Here is a 22,285-nt window from a genome sequence, read left to right as displayed (position 1 = left end):
CCCCTATCTTTTCGTAGCATGCACCTATAATTACTAAGCCTGCTGGGAATCAGGCCAGAGAGAAGTCTGTAAATATATATATATAATATATTAGTTTATACAAGCATATTCTTTGTTTAAAATTATAATTGTTTAAATTGAACTCAATCACTTAATACTGCTGCACTATTACACTGAAAGATGCAACCTTTGGCTCTCCAGATGTGTTGAACTACATCCCCCATGATTCTTTGCCAGCAACATTATGGCTATAATAGCATTAAAGGAAATGTAGTCCACATCTTGAGTACGGAAGGTTGCCTACCCCATATCCCAACTCTGTTATAACAATCAAACCAATCCATTTTCTGAGACCACTTACCCTGAGCAATCCATTCTCACTGCACAAACTATTGGGGCTTTATAGAGCAGCATTTCATGTCCAACGCCAACATAAAATGTCATTTTCCAGGTGGATTTAGCACAGTAGATTAGAAATTTAGTGATGGCCAGTGATCCTCGGCTTTAGAAGGACTGTTGCGTTGCATGTAGTCAACAGACCAACTTTAGTAATTTCAAATAAAGTTTCAGGGGCTGGCTGATTAGGGTTATCAATGATATTGATTTTGGCATCGATTTGTTTGTCCAACAAAATCTTAACTGCAAACAGGAAATGCTGCTTCAAACCATTTTCTCTAAGCTATAAAGACCCTCCTACTATTACAGGTTAACACCAAATGGACTAAGTTTAGACATAAAAAAAATAATAATCACAGCACAGCACGATAATGACTAAGATGTATGACAATGAGCAGGGGTTAAAAGCATTGGATTCAATGGGTTCATGCCTTCTTACCTGATTTTAGGACTAGTTTAAAGAAAGTTATTATGGACGAGGGGGAAAAACAAAAAGTAAAAAAAAAAATTCAGATGCAGAAAATTGAAAGATATATATGATTCAGCAATTGAAATGTGTCTTACTTCTCTCTCCATGTTACACACAGATACACAGGGCAGCTCATTTAGGTCTTCGAGAAATACAGCAGATTTGAATAATCTTGCATTGAACTGACGTTAATATAGAATCAAACATTTATGCCGGGAAAAAAAAAAGAAGCTGTTGTTGGGCTATAAATCTCCCGATACCTCGAATTATAGTCCTAAAACAGCTTAGGGTCTACGTTGTCATCACCCCTTGATTCACTGGTGAATTGACAAATCATTTGCAAAATTTTGGCTAAAATAGAAGGCTTTTCGCAATTTGGCTATGTTGCCCTAAATTCGACTATCAATAGTGCACCGTTTTGCGATGAGCCCTGTTGCTGTTAAATTCTGTATATAACATGTACATGTATGAATTGACTCTTATTACCAAAAGAAAAATGCAAAAGAATTCATTTGGAATAGAGTTTAAATTTTTTTTTTTTTTTTTTTTAGACGCTAGTGACGTTTTTTTGACAAAAGCTGATGGAATAGAATGTCCAGGGGGCACAGAGAAAAGCCATGTTAACCCTTTGCGTGATAGGTAGTGCACAGTGACTTAACCTGGCATGCAAAGGGTTAAAGGCTTATCAAGCTGAAAATAAAATTTGACATGAAATATGATCCTGAAATATAAGCAATGACAATTAAAGTACAAATCTGGCCTATATTAACCAACACACATTACAATATTCACTTTACATTTCAAACCAATCTTCAGGGAAGCTTCACCAATTCAGGGTTCAGATACCGTATATTTTGGAATGTCTATTTAGTTGTCAAACTTTCTCCAGTTCTGTTAATGAGCTTTTAGGAAAATACTTCTCTATTATATACAGCAGTATCTGTATTACATGTTGATCATATCCCATAATAAAGGTCTGGCCCTTGACCGCTTAGATTTGCAGTCCAGATGTACACATTTTATTCTATAATGTAAAAAAATGTCTTGCCATTAAAGAGTCCACAAATATGGACATTCTGGGACAAAAATGTGCACGAAACCACAATAAGTATCCCTGCTTGGACCCCAAAGCTTGGACCAAGTAAAACCTGGTCGCGTGACGTGGAAGCTCCATACGAAAGCATTGACTTTGTCAAATTCCTATGTGGAATTTTGAATGTACACGTGGCACTTATGAATAGCATTGTATTAGATCGTTGTGGAGAAAGTAAAACAGGCTTTCCCGAGAGAACTTGGCCTCAGAATGGTAATGCAAATAAATGTTCCTTTTTTTATGACATGCCAGTAAGGCTTGCTCCATCCAAGAACCAGGTTTATTAAAACATTGTTTTTGCTTGGAGTAAACCTTTAAACACACATGGATCAAGATATTTAACAGACCTGTATTGAAGCAGGGTATCCTGAAACCCTACACTAAAAACGTGGTGCGTTAATCCATTACGAAGATTATAGATGTTGACTTTCCATATGTAGCCTGCCCTCGTGTACACCATGAATTGGAGGGATTAAAGCACTTGTTGTAACTAAGGTACAATAGCAAATAGAATAGAAAGTGGAAAACAATAGTTTTTTTTGCTAAACTGCATGTGTCGCACATTTGTTTCAATGTGCTGCTCAGCCCCACTCTAGTACTCAAAGAGTTAAGATGTTTGAAAGTGCTCCATAGTTCTCACTATGAAAAGTTTAATTATTAGCTCAAATATGATTTCTCTGTCAGCGTGTAAACTGCTTGGTAATCTAAAACAGGAACAGTAATGCCCACAAACACACAGCCTTGTTTGTTTCCAGTCTTGTATGAGTTGAGATGCAGAATGCAAGGCTGTATCTCAGCTCTCAGGACTCTCGAGATTGCGACAGCAGGAACACTGCCACAGAACTGTTGACAAGATCACATTCCATCAGCTAAATGTAACCACTGCCTATGGGCTCTCTGCAGTCGACTGCAATACATCATGGGAAATGAAGTTAATAAACATCCACCTATCACTCCAGTATGGCATGTTCTATCTTAACATACAATGCCATCTTGTTCACCTTTCCTACAGTTTATATATATATAAAAAAAAACAACATAATGTTTTAAGGTTTTGTTATCCAATCTACAAGCACTACCTACAGCAATGCGTTATGTGCTAGACCTATATCTGGGTTTTTTTTTAACTGCAATTTAAAGACAGGTTGATGAATGGAAAGGACTATTGTATAAGGTAGGTTCCCCCCATCGGATGACATCAGCAGAGGAGGAGCGCAACTCAGCACCGAGGGACATTGGTGCAGGAATCAGGAAAAAGAGAGAAAGTATTTTTTTTAACCCTTTCATGGATGGGGAAATTAAAGGAACAGTCTTCGGTTGGCCGCATGGGCAGACGGTCACTAAAGTGTTCCTTTAACCCCTTAAGGACCAAACTTCTGGAATAAAAGGGAATCATGACATGTCACACATGTCATGTGTCCTTAAGGGGTTAAAGCTTATTTTTTTTAACACCTTACTCACTTTATTAGGTGTATATATCCAACTATATGTTACTGGCAAAAGGTAGCCATATTGCAAAACAACAGAAAAGTAAAACGTTCAACTGTGCTATTTTGGTGTAACCTTTGTATTTTCCCCTTAAAAATCACTGTGTGAATGAACTCCCTACAAGTAGTCTCATATTTACTCTCACATGTTAGAGGCATTCCTCTTCTTCCAATCTTACTTCTGTACTAACTTTCATTTAACTTTCTTCATCTGTAATGGTTTACTGCAGTAGTAAAGCATGTCCACCATTTAATTTTTAATTCAAGGAAGTATTCAATGGTTAAAGAGCAAATCTACTTTTTAACTCGTATGTAGCGTTTGTAATATGTCTTCTGCATGCCTTGAAAATAATAGTATCAAATTCAACCAAGAAAGCATTAATTTTTATTTATTTTTTGGGGCTACTTTTCAAGTGTGTACAAGCCAGGGTGTGATGTTATTACTCAAGCATATTACTCTTATTTCCATTGACCCTTGATGAATTTAAAAGACTGGGTTAAGTCTACCTGCAATTGAACCAGAGACATAAATGGGTTCTATAGATAATGCACTAATACAATCAACCTCAAGTGAAAAAAAAAAAAAAATATATATATATATATATATATATATATATATATATAAGGGATAGACCGAGTCTGATGAGATCTCTTGTTAATATAAAGACTGTCGTCAAAATAGTCACATTGACGATTCCCACCGACAAGTTTAATCCCACGATGATCCCAGAAGCATCACTGGGGTGAATCACTAAGGTGAATTATTTTTTCTGTTTTATAGAAAGACATGTCTGTTCAGATTTTAAAATGTGAAAAGTTACTCCCATTGTTTATGCATGTTGCAAGTTAGCTCAGTGAATTTTCTCTAGTGCACAGGTGACCCCCGAAATTACAGCTGCAACATGACCTTGGATGTAGGTAACAAGTGGGCATGTCTACCTTTTCGGTCACTGCTCATCTATAGATACTGGTATATATGGTCACTGCCTGAGACGTGGACTTTCAACATCAAATGGTTCACTCATGAGTCTACTGTTACCACAACATCCTATCTCTTGCAGTGATTTACTCTGTTAGTACATCAAGCAGACAATTAAATGATTGGCCTAATATAATTCTTCCAGGAAGATTGCAAGTTTAAGTTGTCTTGTAGACCAACAGCTTGCAAAGATGAAATTAGATTTTATTTATACACTGCTCATTGTTAAAGGTTAGACTTGGTATACTATAGTGGTCATCTATGCCCACAGTTATTGTTCTTTGTGAACAAGCTTGAGAAATAATAGCCTACATCATTCCTGGCCTAGCCAGCCCTAACTTACCCATAAAATACTGGGATTAGATCATTAAAAGAATCAGTGAAGCTTCAGTGTCCCCCACTAGCCAGTATCAAAAATAGAATGATGAAATAGACCCCTAGTATGGGGTAAAAGAGTATACATATTTTACAGCTGCACTACCTGCTAGAGCCTCAGGTGCCTAATGCCTAGCAGGGTCAACTCACCCTTTCATTGACCCTGACCCTTCATTGAGGTCAATAAAATGAGTACAATTACATTTGTAACAGGAGTGGATGATTCTGTTATGACTTTAGGGGAAAAGGATGTTCTATAAATAATTATCACCTTGCTTAGCAGAAGGCAGCAAATTATAAAGGAAGCGGTGTGGTAGATGAGTGAATGGTATGCACATTTTTAGATCTAAACGCTATCAATTAAACTCCAGCTTACATTTAAAATTAAATGCAATGCAGTCACACTGACAACTTCCTGCAGCCTAACTTAAATAATATAGCCGTCAAAATAAAACATACAAATTGCATAGACATAGCAATAAAATTGTTTTAGAAAAAAAACGACTTCCTAAAATATGCAGGTTTTTTTCCCTTGAGAATTTGGATCATGCATAAATTTTCAGAGTATTTGGAAGCGAGCTTAGGAGTGAAAATTGGCACGCATTAAATATATATCCTGTAAAAAAGGGTTTGGATTCTGAGACATCAGGGAGTTTGTATAAAAAAAATAAATAAATAAAAAAAAAAACACCCTGAAATTATAGAGAATGAATTAAAATAATAGATAATGTCTGATTATTTAATACAGGTCTCCATTTTACAATTAAATGTGAGGTTGACCACTTCTTTTACTTTCACTCGTGGCGTATACGTGTAATACAATTCTGGCACAAAATTCTAACAATGGAGCAATCACTATGGAAACCAGAGGAATTTCTCTGCCAACTGCTCCACGTTCAGTTCTTCACCCTGACTGCTTAAACATTTAATTATTTGTGTTCTATAGCACTCACTTCTTTCTCTTTCAAAATAAACAGTTTCATTATTTTAGGCTTTATGGTATTTTGAGTGGGACTACTTTCTTTCATTTTTGTGTATTTAACATTATTTTCACTGTCTGTCTGTTTGTAATCCATTGACATAAGGCTGTGCTGTTCTGTGAATACAATGTTACTTTGTTAATGATACATTGTTCTTAGTGGAGAAAGTTGCCAAATGTATGTCTGAATAATTAACCATTACATTTCTGATACCTACCCTTTTTTATAACAATAACCACTGTATATCACCGTAGCAACTATAGTACTATAAAACCAAAAATTGTTTTTGCAAAAGTATGGGGCCAGTTATCTTTACTTGGAAATTTTAATAAATGAAGACGAGTGCACTGTTAAAGGTGATGCTTTTTATTCAGCACAGTTTGAACATCGACGTTTCAGTCCCACTAGACTTTTATCAAGGTGTATAATATATGGAAGGCGAGGCCTGTAGTCGTGGGAGGGGCACGATTTCCCTACTTAAGGATCACCAGACCCCTCGTCATTATCGTTGTTGGTCTGGTGATTTACCGCTCCCTTTACCAACAGCCCTCTTTCATTATAGGCTTACCGCATCGTCGGTTTTGGCACACCACAACCGACTGTTCATATTTTCTACTTTGTTATGTACTCTCATTATGACTTTCTATGCCCTGAACACACTATATAAACATTTTTATTTAGAACATTTTAATGTAGTATTTTTATTTTGCTTATTTTATTCTTGTTCCCAATACATAAGAGATATCTAAACTGAAGCAAGATGACGTACTGCTTTGGAAAGAAAAAAAAAGAGAAGGTGTTGTGTAAATGTGAATAGAAATGGCATGGTTTAGAAAATGGTCACACATGATGCACACAGACATACCTGGCTGACCTCGCACCAATACTGAAACCCATGTATCCTTCTTGGGGCAAAGAGTCATCTCCTAATTCTTTCAGGTCCTGTGGGCCGAGATATTTATCCGTGTCGCCCGTCATTGCATCCTCACCTAAGACAACAAATTCTGCATTTAGTCTTTCATGGCATTTTGTAAGGCAACAGATCAATTATGTGAGCCTTCAAACATCTGATCAATGACATGACAGCACTGCGGGCTATTTTCCACACATCAATGTCAATCAAAACCCAGCACCAGAAAAATGAGAAACAGTTGCACCCATTCTAGTTAAAAGTAAAAAAATAAACAAAAGTTATTTCCGTTTCTGGCTTCCAAAAAGACACGAATGCCCTCACAATTTCATATGCCGTTTGTATGAAGGAGAAAAAGGTCAAATGCAACAGTACACAATTCACATTTAACCCTGTAACGACCATTCGCGCAATCATGAGTGAGACATTCTAATTTTAGGATATTTGCTGGCTTACAATATTTAGGGACATGACTGTGATGTCGGTGAAAGAAATGCTTTTGATCCTTAAGGGGTTAATGCCAGGATTACTAGGGTTGAGTTTATACAGTCATTGATTAAACAGTAGATTGATTAGGAAAATTGATAGATCAAATGATTTTCTTTGTTACCATTCTGCAAACAGATGCATTTGATGCAAATTAATTTCATCTCTCATTACTGCCATGTAATATGCTCCACTCCAAAGGAATTAATGCAACACTACGCAAGCATGAGGAATCGTGGTAGCACAATCCTGAAACACATTACTAGATATGTATAGTAGATGTGAATATTTCACACTAACAATCACAACAACAGTGTTTCCATGGGAAAGAGATAAAAGACCTGGCCAACTTCCTCTTTAACAAGTGTTATAAGATCAGAGCCGTTCAGGGCCAGATGAACTCTAGCTAGCTGATAATTCTTAGATGGAACCCTGAACCCTGGTTTCCGATTCCTTAAAGGGACACTGTAGTCACTAACTACTTAAACTCAATAAAATGGCTATAGTTTCTGGAATCCCTTGGGGCCATGTTTAAAGGGCCGTCTTTAACACGGGGCAAACGGGGAAGCTTCACCAAAAAAAAATCTTGCACCTCTCTACTTTAGGTCCGTCACTGTGTTGGGGTGGAGGACATGATTGCATGCCTGGGATGGGGGGGGACAGGGTCCAGGGGGTCCATGCAAATGCTTTGCCCAGGGCCCAGTCAATATTAAAAACTGCCTTGCATGTTTACATTAATTGTTAAACAGTTTTTAACGTTTCAATGCTATACAAGTTTTCCCAGCAGATTGTCGTCCCTGTGCTGCTCTGGTTAATGGTGACTATGATTAGCTGAGCCTGTCAGCTGACCACTATGAATCTGTATAGCTAGAAGGACGTGTGTAATCCCTGCCTTAGACATCCCTCCAGTGAAGGCATGCAAACGGAAGCCAGGGACCATCATTTTAGTGTTAAACTTGTTTAAAAGGGACAGTCCAGGGGACTCCAGACATTGTAACCACTTCAATGAGATGAAATTATTAAAGTGTCTACAGTGTCCCTTTAAGGAATACCATTTTAAATACAGATTCTAGTCATTCAAGATTTGAAAACATATTTATATGGTTTTGTAAATTAGAAGTGTGGTTTTGGGTCATTCTCTAGCTGAAAATCAAAAGGCTGCACAATAAATTGATAGAATAGCATTCCTGTATGTTTGTTACATCACCCAAGTATGTCACTAGTAACCCCAGACCATGACAGTGTGAAGCAAGCGTACTCCAAGTGTACTTCAAAGCAATATTCTATAGGTTTTCTAAACGGCCAATTATGTATTTTCTAAAACTATTATAATTTATATTGCGCCAACATATTCCGTAGTGCTGTACAATAGGCAAACAAGAGAAACCATTCTAATAAACCGTATTTGACATATACAAGAATAGAAGGTGAAGAGGGCCCTGCCCAAACGTGCTTACTATCTAAAACATGCTTTTTAAATACTTGGCAGCATGACTTTTATGTATTTTACTGTATTAGTAAATAATGTAAAAACACAAAAAAAAAAACACAAAAAACACTTTTCACAATCTCTGCTCCCTATTTTCATGGCTCAAAAATATCTAAACAACAGTGATGTATTGCCAATTCAAAATCCACTTTGGTAAACTATTCATGTTTTCAATAAAAGCTGGGATGTCTCAAACCATATTTGTTATTAATCTGTACAATTCGGCATTTCCCAGGTGTGAATTACATTTCTGTTTAGAAGTTTGCCCATTTCACTGTAATGCAATCACTTAACACTTGAATGTGTTCCTTATTGCAGGTATTTGCGCAAAACTGCCAAATAAATGATTGTGTTAGCCTCCATAGAACGTTATTAAAGCCAATCTTAAATACAGAAATCATGTGAAAAGGTGAGGATGCCAGGACAGATAATGAAAGCAGTAACCCTATCTCCCTGTGAACATTCTCCTATTACTCAATCTTGGTCGCTACCCACTGGGAAATATTTTATCCATTCTACATATAGAATCTTGTCCCAAACACTGCAGTTTGTCAATCATCATCTAGCTGAAGGTACTATCAACAGATAATAAAGGTGATTGAGTCTCTAGCAGGTTCAATAAAAAGTGGTTGAGAAAGATAAACAACATTTTCTTCTCTTATTCATTCGCTAACACACTCAGTCTTATAAATATCTTGTTTTTTGGTGTCAACATATTGCACAGTGCTTTGTAGTTTTACCAAAGGTATATAAACCGCAGGTAATTAACAAACAAAATAATGGTAGTAGAAGGGGGTCCTGATAACGTTCACATGAAGAATAGATGGTCCATGTTCACATGAGCTTATGTGCTTTAGTATATATCATTAATGGCATAAAATAGTCTAGAGTGTTATGTAGCTTATTCTGATAGGATACTTTGTAACCTTGGAGAACAGAGAACCAATACTGCATTGATATGATAAAATATCAAGAAAATATATATTTGTCGCTATCGTCAGTAGAAAACAAAGATAGAGTGCATGGGCATAAATGACAAAGTTTATGTTAAAGTGGCACACCCTAAGATAACTTATCTCTAAAAAGGTACTTGACTTGTGTGATCTTCCAACATCTGCCTGGCAGATAAAATGCCAAATGTAATACATTGTGGATATTATTACCATGGTAAAATTTGTACTTACAGCTCCCTTACATCATTAAGATCTCTCCCTAACAAAAGCAGAATTTGCCCCAATATACCCACTTCAATACACTGCTACTTTGCAGTTGGCATGGCTGCCATAAGTATTGCTCGTCCCTGCCTGGTCAACTTAATGGTCCAAATGCAAAGGGTAAATAACCTTTAATCACATTATGTCATAAAAAAAAGGCACAATTTTACAATCTAGAATCAATTATAACGGAGCTGGGCAAAAAAGGGGCAGAAAAAATAATGAACATGGTGACGGCTGCGGGGATTGGCACATCTAGATGGCACTGGCTCTACCCAGTGTCTAGAAGTGTCAGGAATAGGAAATATACAGAGACTAACTAGTCCCTAATTTGTCTTTAGTATATCTCTTGACTGGGTTGGACTGTAAGTGGAATTCTAACAAACTCAATATGAGTATTTCATAAAGATTCTATCTTTATGAAATACTCATTATTCAGGAAGAGGGAGGGTGACAGTGCCGCTTTAAGCAAAGGAAAATAAAATCACTATGGAACTGTGTTCTCTCCTCAACTGTTTACAAAATCTACAATTAAGCAAATGTTTACAAGGTTTTTTTTACTCCAACCAGAACAAAATAAATAAATATATGAACGAAGCATAACTCTACATGTTTAAAACTCTAGACGTTTTAACATTCCTTGTTCTGTGTGTTGGAAGGGTGTCATTAGTCATCTACTGATGAGTTCAGCCACAATTAATAGCATTTGCTACAATGCTCTTGGTCCCTCACATGGAATGCACATACACACGCAAACAATCCCATGCACAATTGTCCTAGGACAACTGTTTTACTTAGTAAATGTTTTCCATAAGCTCAGCTTACTGTTGCCCTCAATAAAGTGAATGAAGGCTGCTTGCTTATACACAATAGCCATCAGGCACCCAGGTTCCACATTCCCAATGTGCCCATATATAGCAATTATCGCTATTTATCCCTGCGGGTCCCTGGCAGCCTGAATAGTGAAAAGATGGCCCAGCAAACTCCATCTTCAACTTCCGAAGGCTATTCCCAACTCTCACATGTCCCTGGCCGTCAAAGCATTGCAATTCTCGGCGTGACACGCAGAACGGGGTGAGAGTTTGAGCGAGGAGCTGCTGGAAGCTGAAGATCGAGTGTGCTCGGCCCCCTGTTCACTATACAACACAATGCCACCAGACCACCAAGTGTCATGTTCCCCATCCTGGACACATGTAAGAAGCAGGGAGAAAGAAATCATTATTAATAATGTAAAATTTAAAAAGTAATTAAAAAGCAAAACTTTTTCCCACAGAATGCAGCCCCAATCCTACCCCACACATGGCATCCACTACGCACAGCATCCACACACAGAATCCACACACACACACACACTCTGCATTTACTCTAAAGACATGCACTGCACCAGACCCTGAACTGTGCAGGGGGCCTCAAAATTTCCGATGGCAGCTCTGGATCTACATTTTTCAGTTTGATGAGACTATGCAGTGCATTATTGGAAATATACAGCTGGGTGACTTACTGCTTCTAGTATATGGGATTAAGCTATGAAACTTTTTTTGTCCTGTAACAATCCTGCATATGATCTTTAGAATGCAATGGTTGTGTTACAAAATTGCTCTAGTGTCCGTTTAAATGAACATTCTGCCTTTCAGTTAATAGATTTTGTGAGATAATTGTGCCCCTAACAGAGAAGGCCATTACAAACAGCTTTAACCCAATTGGAGAAAAAAAAATGCTTTTATTTATCTATCATGTAAACTCCCCTTCCCCCCCACCAAAAAAAAGACCAGAGTGGAGACAACAAGGGGGGATTGACGAAAACCAGGACCACTGTCTGACACATTAATGCTCTCTGGTATTTCATCCAAGACAGAATACAAATAGATTGTTTCATGAAAGCATGGAATAACTTCACCACAATATAGCTGTGTACACTCCATAAGGTTTACTCAGGAAATAGACAGAACACAGACTATTTAAACTGGAATATGTGCAACTTGGCTGCAAAATGTCCTGTTCTCTCAATTGTTCCATATGCAAATATCCTTGAAGACTTAAACCCATGGTGAGCTAATTAGGTGATAACCAAATTGTTTCCTGTCTGAAACTCAAAAGGAGTTTATTCACTCACAAAAGTTTACCAACTGACCATTGGGAAAACCAGGCCAGTGCTCACAATGATCATGGTCCAAGGCCAACTAGGGAGATCAACGGAACTCCCCAGCTTATCCATGCAGGTGCACTGGCCCATTGAGGACTCTACTACTCCACTAGGCTGGTGGACAGATCAAAAACCTCGCTGATGAGCCCAACCCACTCTAATGCCATGGTCCCAGGGAGAATGTGATCTGCACATATTATGAACACATTCTCCAAACAATGGACAACCCACATGCACACACGCTATGAAAACACTTCAAAGAACTCTCATACACACACACTCCAAATAGCAACTTCCCGCATGAACTACACCACAAACAGCTCCTGTATCTACACACACACACACACACACACACACTTCACCACAACACCAGAAACAGCCCCTGCCCATTAACAAACAGCCTCTATTCACACTACACTCAGACTCTCCACACATGCTACTGGTAGCTTCCCTAAACACATGCACACCACCATCTTTTGTCCTCTGAAGTCCCACCAAACACCTGAGACAACTCCCTTGGAAACGAAGCAAAAACATATTATATTGACTTCCAATTTGCTTTTCAAAACTAGGGCATTTAATCCATGCAAAAACAATTCAGCATGGGCTTCCGAATTTTAGTTCCAGTCTGGTGGTGTTCCACAATACCCAATTTAGTGAATAAACCTCAAAGGTTAATGACTATAATAGAATTATAAATAAAACACTAAAAGCCACAAGGAGAAGCCATGGTATTTAGCAGATGTTAAGTGGTCATGCTATCCGACTTTGGCCCTGCAGTGCTTGCTGGATTGCAGTCTTGGATCCTGGGAAAAGATTAAAGGGGTTGTTGCCTGACAATATTGTAAGAGGTATTATTAGCTGTAATATTGAGGGCTATTCACTAAACATAAAGTAACCATAACTTAAAAACCAAGTTGCAAACTTTGAACAAGAAGAGCAAAAAAACACAAAACACTGAATCTCTAATAGAGATTTTAATCAACTGCATTATTACAGTAAACATTTTATAAGCTGATTTTAAAGCCACGGAAATGCCTTGTTCATAGAGTTCTAAGAACCATAGTCACTATATCTCATTATAGTGGTTATGAAGCTATACTGCTATATGTATTGTCCCATTTTGTATTATTCCATTGTTTAGAAGGGGGCAGACCAAAAACAGGGCTTTTTCTGGTGCGCACACACACACATAGCCCAATATTCGGCCACACAGTTCATGAAGAAACTACAAGTCCGTGACTGCAGACCAACATTGCTATCAATGGGGGACAGAAGAGACGTGCGCCTGAAAAGGGGTCGAAAATAAATGTGGAAAGTTGCCCATAATTACTACAATGAGTTGAGTGATTATTGTGCTTAAAGTATCCTATTAATATTTCTATTTATACTGTACACTACAAGCACTGACATGTAATCTATACCAAGCATTTTTAATACATACACGACTCAAGCAAGCTTGAAAGAACACCAATATGGCTGCCCACAGCCCACCAATCCTTGGAACGTGACTGGTGGAAAATTGCCCCCCCCCCCCCCAAAAGAGGGGGAAGTTGGGAAATGCCAACACAGAATTCTACTCTCTGGCCTACTATTCCACCACAAAGGAGTCACTGACCCTGTAAATATATTTACAATATTGATGGCCTATCTATAAATGTCATCCTACCACTTCCTACAAACCCTCCAAGAGTGAATGGGGAGGTATAATCAGTGGATATAGCAGAATAAAAATCTATTACAGTCTTCTGGCAGTAAATTGTTTACCACTTACTCATTGCCCAAGAGAATTACCAATTGGTGGTTAACAAGTAAGAAGCCGTCTGCAAAACAGGGAGAATTATAAAATTCCCCTTTGGTCTAGATTTGCTTAACCCCTTAAGGACACATGACATGTGTGACATGTCATTATTCCCTTTTATTCCAGAAGTTTGGTCCTTAAGGGGTTAAAGATTACACAAATAGTCCCCCATTTTGCCTTACTATTATATTGAAAGAAATAGAAATTAGAAAAGGACCTTTTTATATATATATTAAAAAAAAAAAAAGCTGTTTTAATTTTAAATAAAGAATTCATGGTACAGGTTAATTATAGTCCTGCCAGCACAGCGGGAGTTTTATTTAGTGCTCTAATGCACAGCTTTACTTTTCAAGACAGAACCACATGTATTAGAATGCTGACAGGTATTCCCTAAAGAGAGAACAGTTGGAAATTCCATGTAAGTTTACATTTTAAGGGCAAACAAGCTGCATTAGAAAAAATGTCTGTCAGATATGCTTCCAGTTTGGATATTTTGGGCTAAAATTAGAAATTTACTTTGAATTCCTGATAATTCTCACTTCAGTCAATAATCCTGTAAATCTTGCTTTTCTCAGGAGTATAATTCATCTTTGTTAGAAACTCACAACATGATCGTGTCCCTTTAAATTCCAACCATACAGTACATGGAATGCTGCAGGATGACAATAGTCAGGAAGTGAATACTTTGCATGTTCAGCTCCACTTACTCCCACAGAATCAGACGCTGACAATCACGCTGAATTAATGCAATACACATTCATGTCCCCATGATATGCAACTTACTGAGAATGATGAGTCTATAGTTCATAATAGGCCATAGAGATTGACCCTGTATTATGCTATTGTACCAAGATCTGATTTTTGACAATTCAATAAAGGAATGCAAAGCTGTATTCCTGGCACTATAGCTCCCTCTGCCAACATCCCCCCCTCCTCCCCTCCCCCCCCCCCCCTTCTGCTACAGTGAAAAAAAGGGTTAAACATTTACCTGATCTCCGTGGCACTGTTTCGCGGCTCCACCTCCTCTGACGTCACTCGACGAGGGAGCGCTACCGTGCACACATTAGGCTGCCAATAGGAAAGCATTTAAGCAATGCTTTTCTATGGGGAAATAGCTGACACTAAATTTCCTCATGCAGAGTGTGAGAACGTCCAGCATCAGTTAGTGGACCAAAAGTTCGGTAACATTCCGGAAGCGCCTCTAGTGGCTGTCTTAGTGAAGGCTGAAGGCTGAAGGCTGAAGGCTGTCTTAGTGCTGCAATGTAAACATTGTAGTTTCTCCAAAACTCCAATAGGGACACTGTACCCAGATATAGAGTGTACCCAGATATATCATGTAAACATTGTAGTTTCTCCAAAACTCCAATAGGGACACTGTACCCAGACCACTTCAATGACCTGCCTATAGTGTCCAGTTAAGCACCTTGAATTTTGTCCACCTTTTATCTTAAAGGACCAATATAGTAACCAGAACCACTACAGCTAAATGTAGTGGTTCTGGTGTCTATAACCCGCCCCTGTAATTTTAGCACTGTAAATGCTGCTGAAAAGGCAGTGTTTACATTGCTGCCTAGTAACACCTCTAGTGGCATTCACTTACACGGCTACTAGTTGTGCTTCCTGGGTCAGTCCTGCACAGTGTGCAAAACCTACGTTCATAGTCTCACTGAAAGCCCTCTATAGAGATGCACTGATTTGAAGCATCTCTATGAAGAGATGCTGATTAGCACAGCGCTGCACTTTGGCATGCATTCGCAATAGCCTTCCCACGCTTTCCTATGGGAAGGGATTGTGTTGGCTGAGATCATGAAGGTCGTTTATTAATTTCACTCTACTTTCTTTAGATTGTTAGCTCATTTAGGCAGGTCCTTCATCTCTTGTTCATATAAGTTCAAATTGTCTTAATTAATTTACTTCTATGTTTCAACCACTCATTGTACAGCACTGCGGAATATGTTGTTTAATTAAAAACAATAGTCTCTATTTTCCTTAGAGATGGGTGCTTACATAAATTAAAAATGAAGTAAGAATCACTAAAAACTTTACAACTCTCACTGGATATAACTTTTCCTTTTTTTTTCCTTTTTCAGGTGTCCCTAAAGGGAATTATAACCACAAAAAAGTAAGTCTCACAGCTGTTGTGGCTCAATACTAAACACAAAAAGAAGCCAATACATGCATCAATGGCTAACATCCATGTTAGTTTCTTACTTAAATAAAGCAGACTGTGTTTAATCCACTCTATATCAGAGCAGCAAACATACTGCGCAAACCCCCTGCGACTCAGAGCATTACTAAAAGAACCATTTTGTAACATAGTGCTATACATCAAAATGCTATAATATTAGAATAATAGAATAATTAGAATATCCTGGGTAACATTTTCCATATTAAAATAAATTTGTCATATTCAAAGTTACAGTAAAAAGACACTCTCATTTAGGAATAGTTTGACATAAATTTGGGCTTTTTCTGATGCCCAGAGACCACCCTTCCACAGCTACATTGAAAACAAATCTTTAGTGTTAGGAATAGGAAGTTGTGTTTCTAACACTAAGGTGTCCCTCATCCCCCACGCTCCCGTCCATGAAAGGGTTATTAAAAAAAAAAAAAAAAACTTTCATTCACTAATCTGATTCCAGTGCCATTGTCTTTTGGCACTGAGTCGCGCTGCTCCTCTGCCGATGGCGGAAATCTAGCGTGCATGCGCGGTGAGTTCCACGTTCGCATTAGGTCCTACACCTTATTAACCATTGACTCAATGCTTTCCTATAGAGTTTTACTTGATCCTGGAAGTCCTGACGCAAAGTGTGAGGATGTCCAGCGTCGTATCAGAGAGTCAATGAGATGAAATGGTCTGGGAGTCTATAGTGTACATTTAAAATGTTAAAATAACCCACCTCCAGCACTCCCAGCCAATCAATGCAGTCCAGGTTGGACACAATTGACAGTGATAACACAGAAGTGCTTTTTCTGCAATTATTAATGTGGTTCATGGAGGTGGCAACCTCCTGTCGCCTGGAAGAGCCCTAATTTACATTCTTATTAATATTAATAAAATACCAACACATTCTGCAGCGCTGTACAATGAATAAAACCCTTCCTAAACCAGGGGATAGCCCAATTACTCCTATTAAAAAAAAAAAAAAAAAAAATTTAAAAACTGCATTAACCAGAAAGTAAAAAAATATATAGCAGAAAATCCATTGATAAGAAAGGAAGTCAATAGAACACAATAAAAAGCAGACATCAAAAGGGTTAAGTAGATTTCCAAACACACATGCACCTCTGGTTACAGTCACATTCCTGCACCCAGGTCCAGAACCTTATCTTCTAGTTCTTAATTACATTTTCCACTGTAAATCAACAGGTGAAGAAAGGTTCAGGGAAACTGTACATAACTTTTTTTTGTTTGTTTTGTATTTTTACAACCTGTAATTACCTTTCTACAGAGACTCTTAGTTACTGCAGTCCCTCCTTTTTCCATTCTCTTTCATGGGAATAGAATTTCCATTCACTTACAATCAGGAAGCCAGATTCCCAGCAAGATTCTTTGTTTAAACTATCCACAAATGATATACAAGGATACACAGAGGACTAAAACCCAGAGCCATACTTATTACAAATCTAGAAAAAGCCACAGCTCATCTTTCTGCCTCGCCCAATTTATTTTAGGAAACCAATGTTAAAAGCATGGAGTAGTCTCTCTGAAACACACACACACACAGAGCCAAAATGAGATCTAAAACGAAAATAAAAAAGCATTGAAGACCTTACTTGTTAGAAGAGCCATTCTAAAGGACTGAAATACAAGAAGTGCTTTTTTTTCCCCACAGTGTTTCCAGAAATTCTTTGTAGTCCTTAAGCAGTGAATTAAATATAATCCCAAAAAAAACAGCACCAGGCAAATTAATCCTTGTGGGTTCTGTTAACCATCCATTGTAACAACCAATATGTTGCAGGCACCATGATGAGTTTCTCAAAAACGCAAGCTTCCCTTTAAACCGTGTGGGGCAGACAAAAAAATAAAAAATAGATAATTGCAATCATCATGTGTAGTGTAGAATATGATCCTCTGTAATCAGTGTGCAGACATCCATTTAAAGCGGTTTCTGATTGGACTGAAAACTTTGGCAGCCTCTGCAGCCTGTGAATGCTGTAAATGTGAGCTCTTGAAGTATTTGTATGTAAATAGGGATCAGCCAGGGGGGTGCGTGTTTTTTATAGAGTAATATGATCCTAGGAGGCTTGAAGGTGCAGTCCCACAGGATTTGCAGTGAGAGGAGGACAGAGGTAAATAAAAAAAAAATAAAAAAAGATGAGTCTTTTAAAAGGACAGCCTTTCCCTTTTTATCCTGTTTTTAGTGATTGCCTATAAAACTGTAGTGTGTATTTTATAAGCAGAACAGATGTGTAGGTTCACTGAAAACGAATTCACAACAATTATAATAATATTATAGAAGACCTACTTATTATGTCTTTTATTTTATTATTGCATATTGGTTTGTATGGATCAACAAAACATAATTTATCTGTTATTTTATTGTATGTTGCTTGTTTTTTTTTTGTTTTTTTTAAGGAAACAGTTGCTCAATTATATATTTTTTTATTTTATTTAGTAACACAAACTATACAAATGAGAGAACTAAAAATATAAAAATAACAATGGCAAACAGTTTATTTTAATATATACTAATATGTACTGTGTTGTATGCACAGAAAATACCAAAATAATAATACCAATACAAAATATAGGAATGTAATATACTACCTTATTAAGCTACTGAAGTGAGTGGTAAAAATAAAAAAATCAGTATTTTAAAATTATCAGTGTGCAGGTCTGTTTTCTTTGTATTTCTTATTACAGAGTCATTTATTCATAAAATATCATTATGTTTTATATATTATATATATTATTTTAAATTAGTTGCCAAATAACTTTTTTTTTAGGTTCTAGCACAAAATAATATATAAGGATTTGTCATGGTCTGAGGTTATATGTATATCCTAGTGCAGGTGTAGGCAACCCTCAGCACTCCACATGTTGACTACTTCTCCCGTTGCGCTAGTACTGTCATATCGCTGGCAAAGTTCAAGGGAGATGTAGTCCACAACACCTGGAGTGCCAAAGGTTGCCTACCTCTGTACTACAAGTTGCAGGGCGAGAGGTTGTGGTTAGAACACTCTGACACCATCTATTGCTAACACTCTACAGCAGGGGTGCTCAAAAGGTAGATCATCTGATTTTTTTTTTACAACTACAATTTCCATGATGCTTTCTAAAGACATACAAAGCATCATGGGAGTAGTTGTTCTACAACACCTGGGCATCTACCTTTTGGGCACCCCTGGTCTACAGCTATTGACTATTATAATTCTGCCAGATAAGTCACTTGTTCTTATCTACAAAAATTAAACCAGTCCACGTAAGTATTGTTTTACAATATTTATAGAGCATTTGGAAGTATAGAGCATTTGGGGATAGGGCCAGAATGGGAAGGGCATAGACATGCAATGGGGAGATAGCTAGTGAAGGCTGCCCATGTGCAAAACATCATGGATGCTGTGTTGCGCACTGAAATCAGTTTTGAAGTACTCACCCAGCATTTCTTGCGATTACAAAAAAATGCTGTTAAATGCTGTTACAAAAAATGCGGCTAGATCTGGGACTGTATGGAGGTATATTTTTTCAGTTTTGCATCTGGTCTGCAGCCAAATCAGTAACATGGAGAGTTCACATAACTTATATGTAACACATGCATGTAGCCCTGTAGCTCAGATGTGGCTTGCGTGGCCTATTATAACAAACATCTTGGGAAATAAGTCCCCAAGAACTCCAGTGCCAAAAAATTGTCATCGTTGACATTTTCCTTTGTCAACGGTAGACTTTTAATTTGACTAGTGCACCTTTAATTTGATTATCTAAATAATTGTAAATCTATCTTCTGATTATGAGTAGATTCTAAGTGTTAAAACACCCCTATGAAATAGGAGAACAAACATTCCCTACTTAATTTACCTGTACATCAACTTTGTATGTACCTCAGATGCAGAGACCTGTGTTACAGGTTTACTCTTAATTAAAGCTATTACGTTTTTGAAATGTATGAGGTAGGGAGAATACCTCATACATTCTACTTGTTTAGGTTTCCAAATGTAACCTGGTGAGAGATCCATGTGAATATCTGCAATGTTAAAATTGATTACTGAATTGGATATTCTAAAACATAACATACAGAGATATCATTTCTAATTAGTGGGGTAATAGCTGCTTGATCCAAGGAGGTATCTCACTGCCATTTTTGTGTCAAAAAGGATTTTTTTTTCCTAATTTGTTGCAAAATTGGAAGCGCATTAGACTGGGGTTTTTTGCCTTCTTTTGGATCAAAATCAAAAACAAATGTGAGAAAGGCTGAACTTGATGGACGCAAGTCTCTTTTCAGCTATGTAACTATGTAACGTTTCAGTTACTTGGAACTCCTGAAAATCTGAAATCATTTTTTTTCTCCTTTCTTTCATTATTTTTTTTTTTTTTATTACCACATTTAGTTTTTTTTAAGTTAATAACGTTCTTAATATATGGATCCTGTATTAATAGTTTCTACATAGGCTAATTGCCATGGGCCACTGGGCTAGCACATGCTTGTTTGTAAGGGCAGATACTGACTTGAATTGTAGGGCTACAAGTAGTAGTCTAAGCATTTATGCTTTAATTTTAAAGACTTACATTTTTTTTTATTGTGTACAAAAGTAGTAATACTTAACTTTTATTAAACTCAAACTCAATGTGTTTTTCTTTTAAATCAAAATAAAAAAAACAATACTTCTTTAATTACTTTAAGTGAAAAACACATTCCCTTCCCAGAACAAGAAAGCAAGTGTTCTGCTTGCCCTGAAGGCATACACATTATCTTATCTCAGTATTGCCTGGTGTGTTTACTGTGCTCCAGCTGTGCACCAACAAAAGGTTTCACATTCTTTGCTTGTGCTGCCTACACTGTATCCACTAATGTTGTTGGAGAAGAAGGCAAAAGGCACTGATATCTAAGGCCATGGTGGAAGCATGGGATAACTTAACACATTATAGGCACAGCAGAATAAACGTAGGGAACTCTGGTATGCAATATTAATGTGGCTAACAGACCTTTTTTACCCTTCTAAAAGCTAGTTCTATACGTTCACCTGTACGTGCCGGTGTAATCGTATATGTACATTTTTTTAAGGGGTATATTTATACACATAAATGTGTATACTTAGTTTATATTTATATATATTTTATTTATATATTATGTACTCTTTGGTCATAAGTATCTAATCACCTGCTCATTAAACATATTTTATAATCATGGACATTAATCTAGTTTCCTTTCCCTACCCATTTTTTGCTGGTATAGTTGTTTTCAATCTGCTGACCATTTCCAGTAGAGGTTGTAATATTACTGCTAGAATTTGCTTCTAATTAGCCACAAGAGCATTAACGAGGTTTAGCACTTGTGTTTGATGTTTAGTCAGCATTCCAATTCATCTCAAAGCAATTTGTTCGATTGGGGCTGTGTGCTGGCTTATCAAGTTTTTTCACACTGATCTGTGCAGGTCCTATTAATATGAATACTACTTTGCGTACAAGGGCATTACTATGCTAAAAAATAGTTAAATGGACTCTCCAAGCACCCAGATCACTTCTGCCCATTGGAGTGGTCTGGGTGCCAACTCCCACTACCCTTAACCCTGCAAGTGTAATTATTGCAGTTTTTTATAAATTGCAATAATTACCTTGCAGGGTTAACTCCACCTCTAGTGGCTGTCTACTAGAGGGCACTTCCTGGATTATAGAAAAATAGATTATAGAAAACCTGTGCTAGAGCGTCGCTGGACGTCCTCACGCTGTGTGAGGACCCCCAGCGTCGCTCAATTCCCCATAGGAAAGCATTGAAAAGCATTTTCAATACTTTCCTATGGGGAACTCTAATGCGCAGTGCCAGGAAAACTGATTGTTTTCTGGCACGGGAGAGTCCCTTTAAGAATTTTTTTGGGGGAGGTAAATATTTCCCAAAAAATTGGAATCAAAAAAGTATCTAGAATATCACCGCATACTGTAATGCTAAGTTGTCCCTCTTCATTCTAAGCTGTATCTCCACTAAACATAATGAGCCTAGCTCAAACCATGATAGATAGCCCAAAAATCCTCTCCAACAAAACTTTACAGTTGGCACTATGCAGTCAGGCTCACACTATACTTCTCACCTCGGAGTTGCCTGCAAAGTTTGATATGACATTTTGATAGAGAAGTTGTTCTCAACCCATTCTTCAATGCATACCAACAGTATAATATTTAAAGGAACACTAGAGGGTCGGGAACACAAACATGTACTCCTGACCCTATAGTGTTAAAACCACCATCTAGACCCCCTGGCCCCTCCTTGTCCCCCTAAATATAGCAACATTTTACCTTTTATTTCAGTC

The 22,285-nt window shown here is 37.5% G+C and overlaps 1 protein-coding gene across 13 annotated transcripts in view; it reads right to left on the bottom strand.

The window, feature by feature from the left end:
- The window catches only part of ANK3 (ankyrin 3), a 557,845-nt gene that overhangs the window by 95,505 nt on the left and 440,055 nt on the right, over nucleotides 1-22,285 (bottom strand). For 12 of the 13 annotated variants that reach the window (XR_010085575.1, XR_010085574.1, XM_063434253.1 and 9 more), the window contains one exon: nucleotides 6,645-6,768. Coding sequence is in view for 11 of the 13 variants with exons in the window: in XM_063434253.1 (XP_063290323.1) it covers nucleotides 6,645-6,768 (124 nt within the window). In the remaining 2 variants the exon portion in view is untranslated. Of the gene's footprint in view, nucleotides 1-6,644; nucleotides 6,769-17,599; nucleotides 17,995-22,285 lie in introns of those variants that run through there. The other variant, XM_063434262.1, reaches the window with a different exon arrangement.

The sequence above is a fragment of the Pelobates fuscus genome, chromosome 10 (assembly GCF_036172605.1).
Source record: "Pelobates fuscus isolate aPelFus1 chromosome 10, aPelFus1.pri, whole genome shotgun sequence".
Lineage (NCBI taxonomy): Eukaryota > Metazoa > Chordata > Amphibia > Anura > Pelobatidae > Pelobates > Pelobates fuscus.
This window is presented reverse-complemented; position numbering and strand designations above follow the sequence as displayed.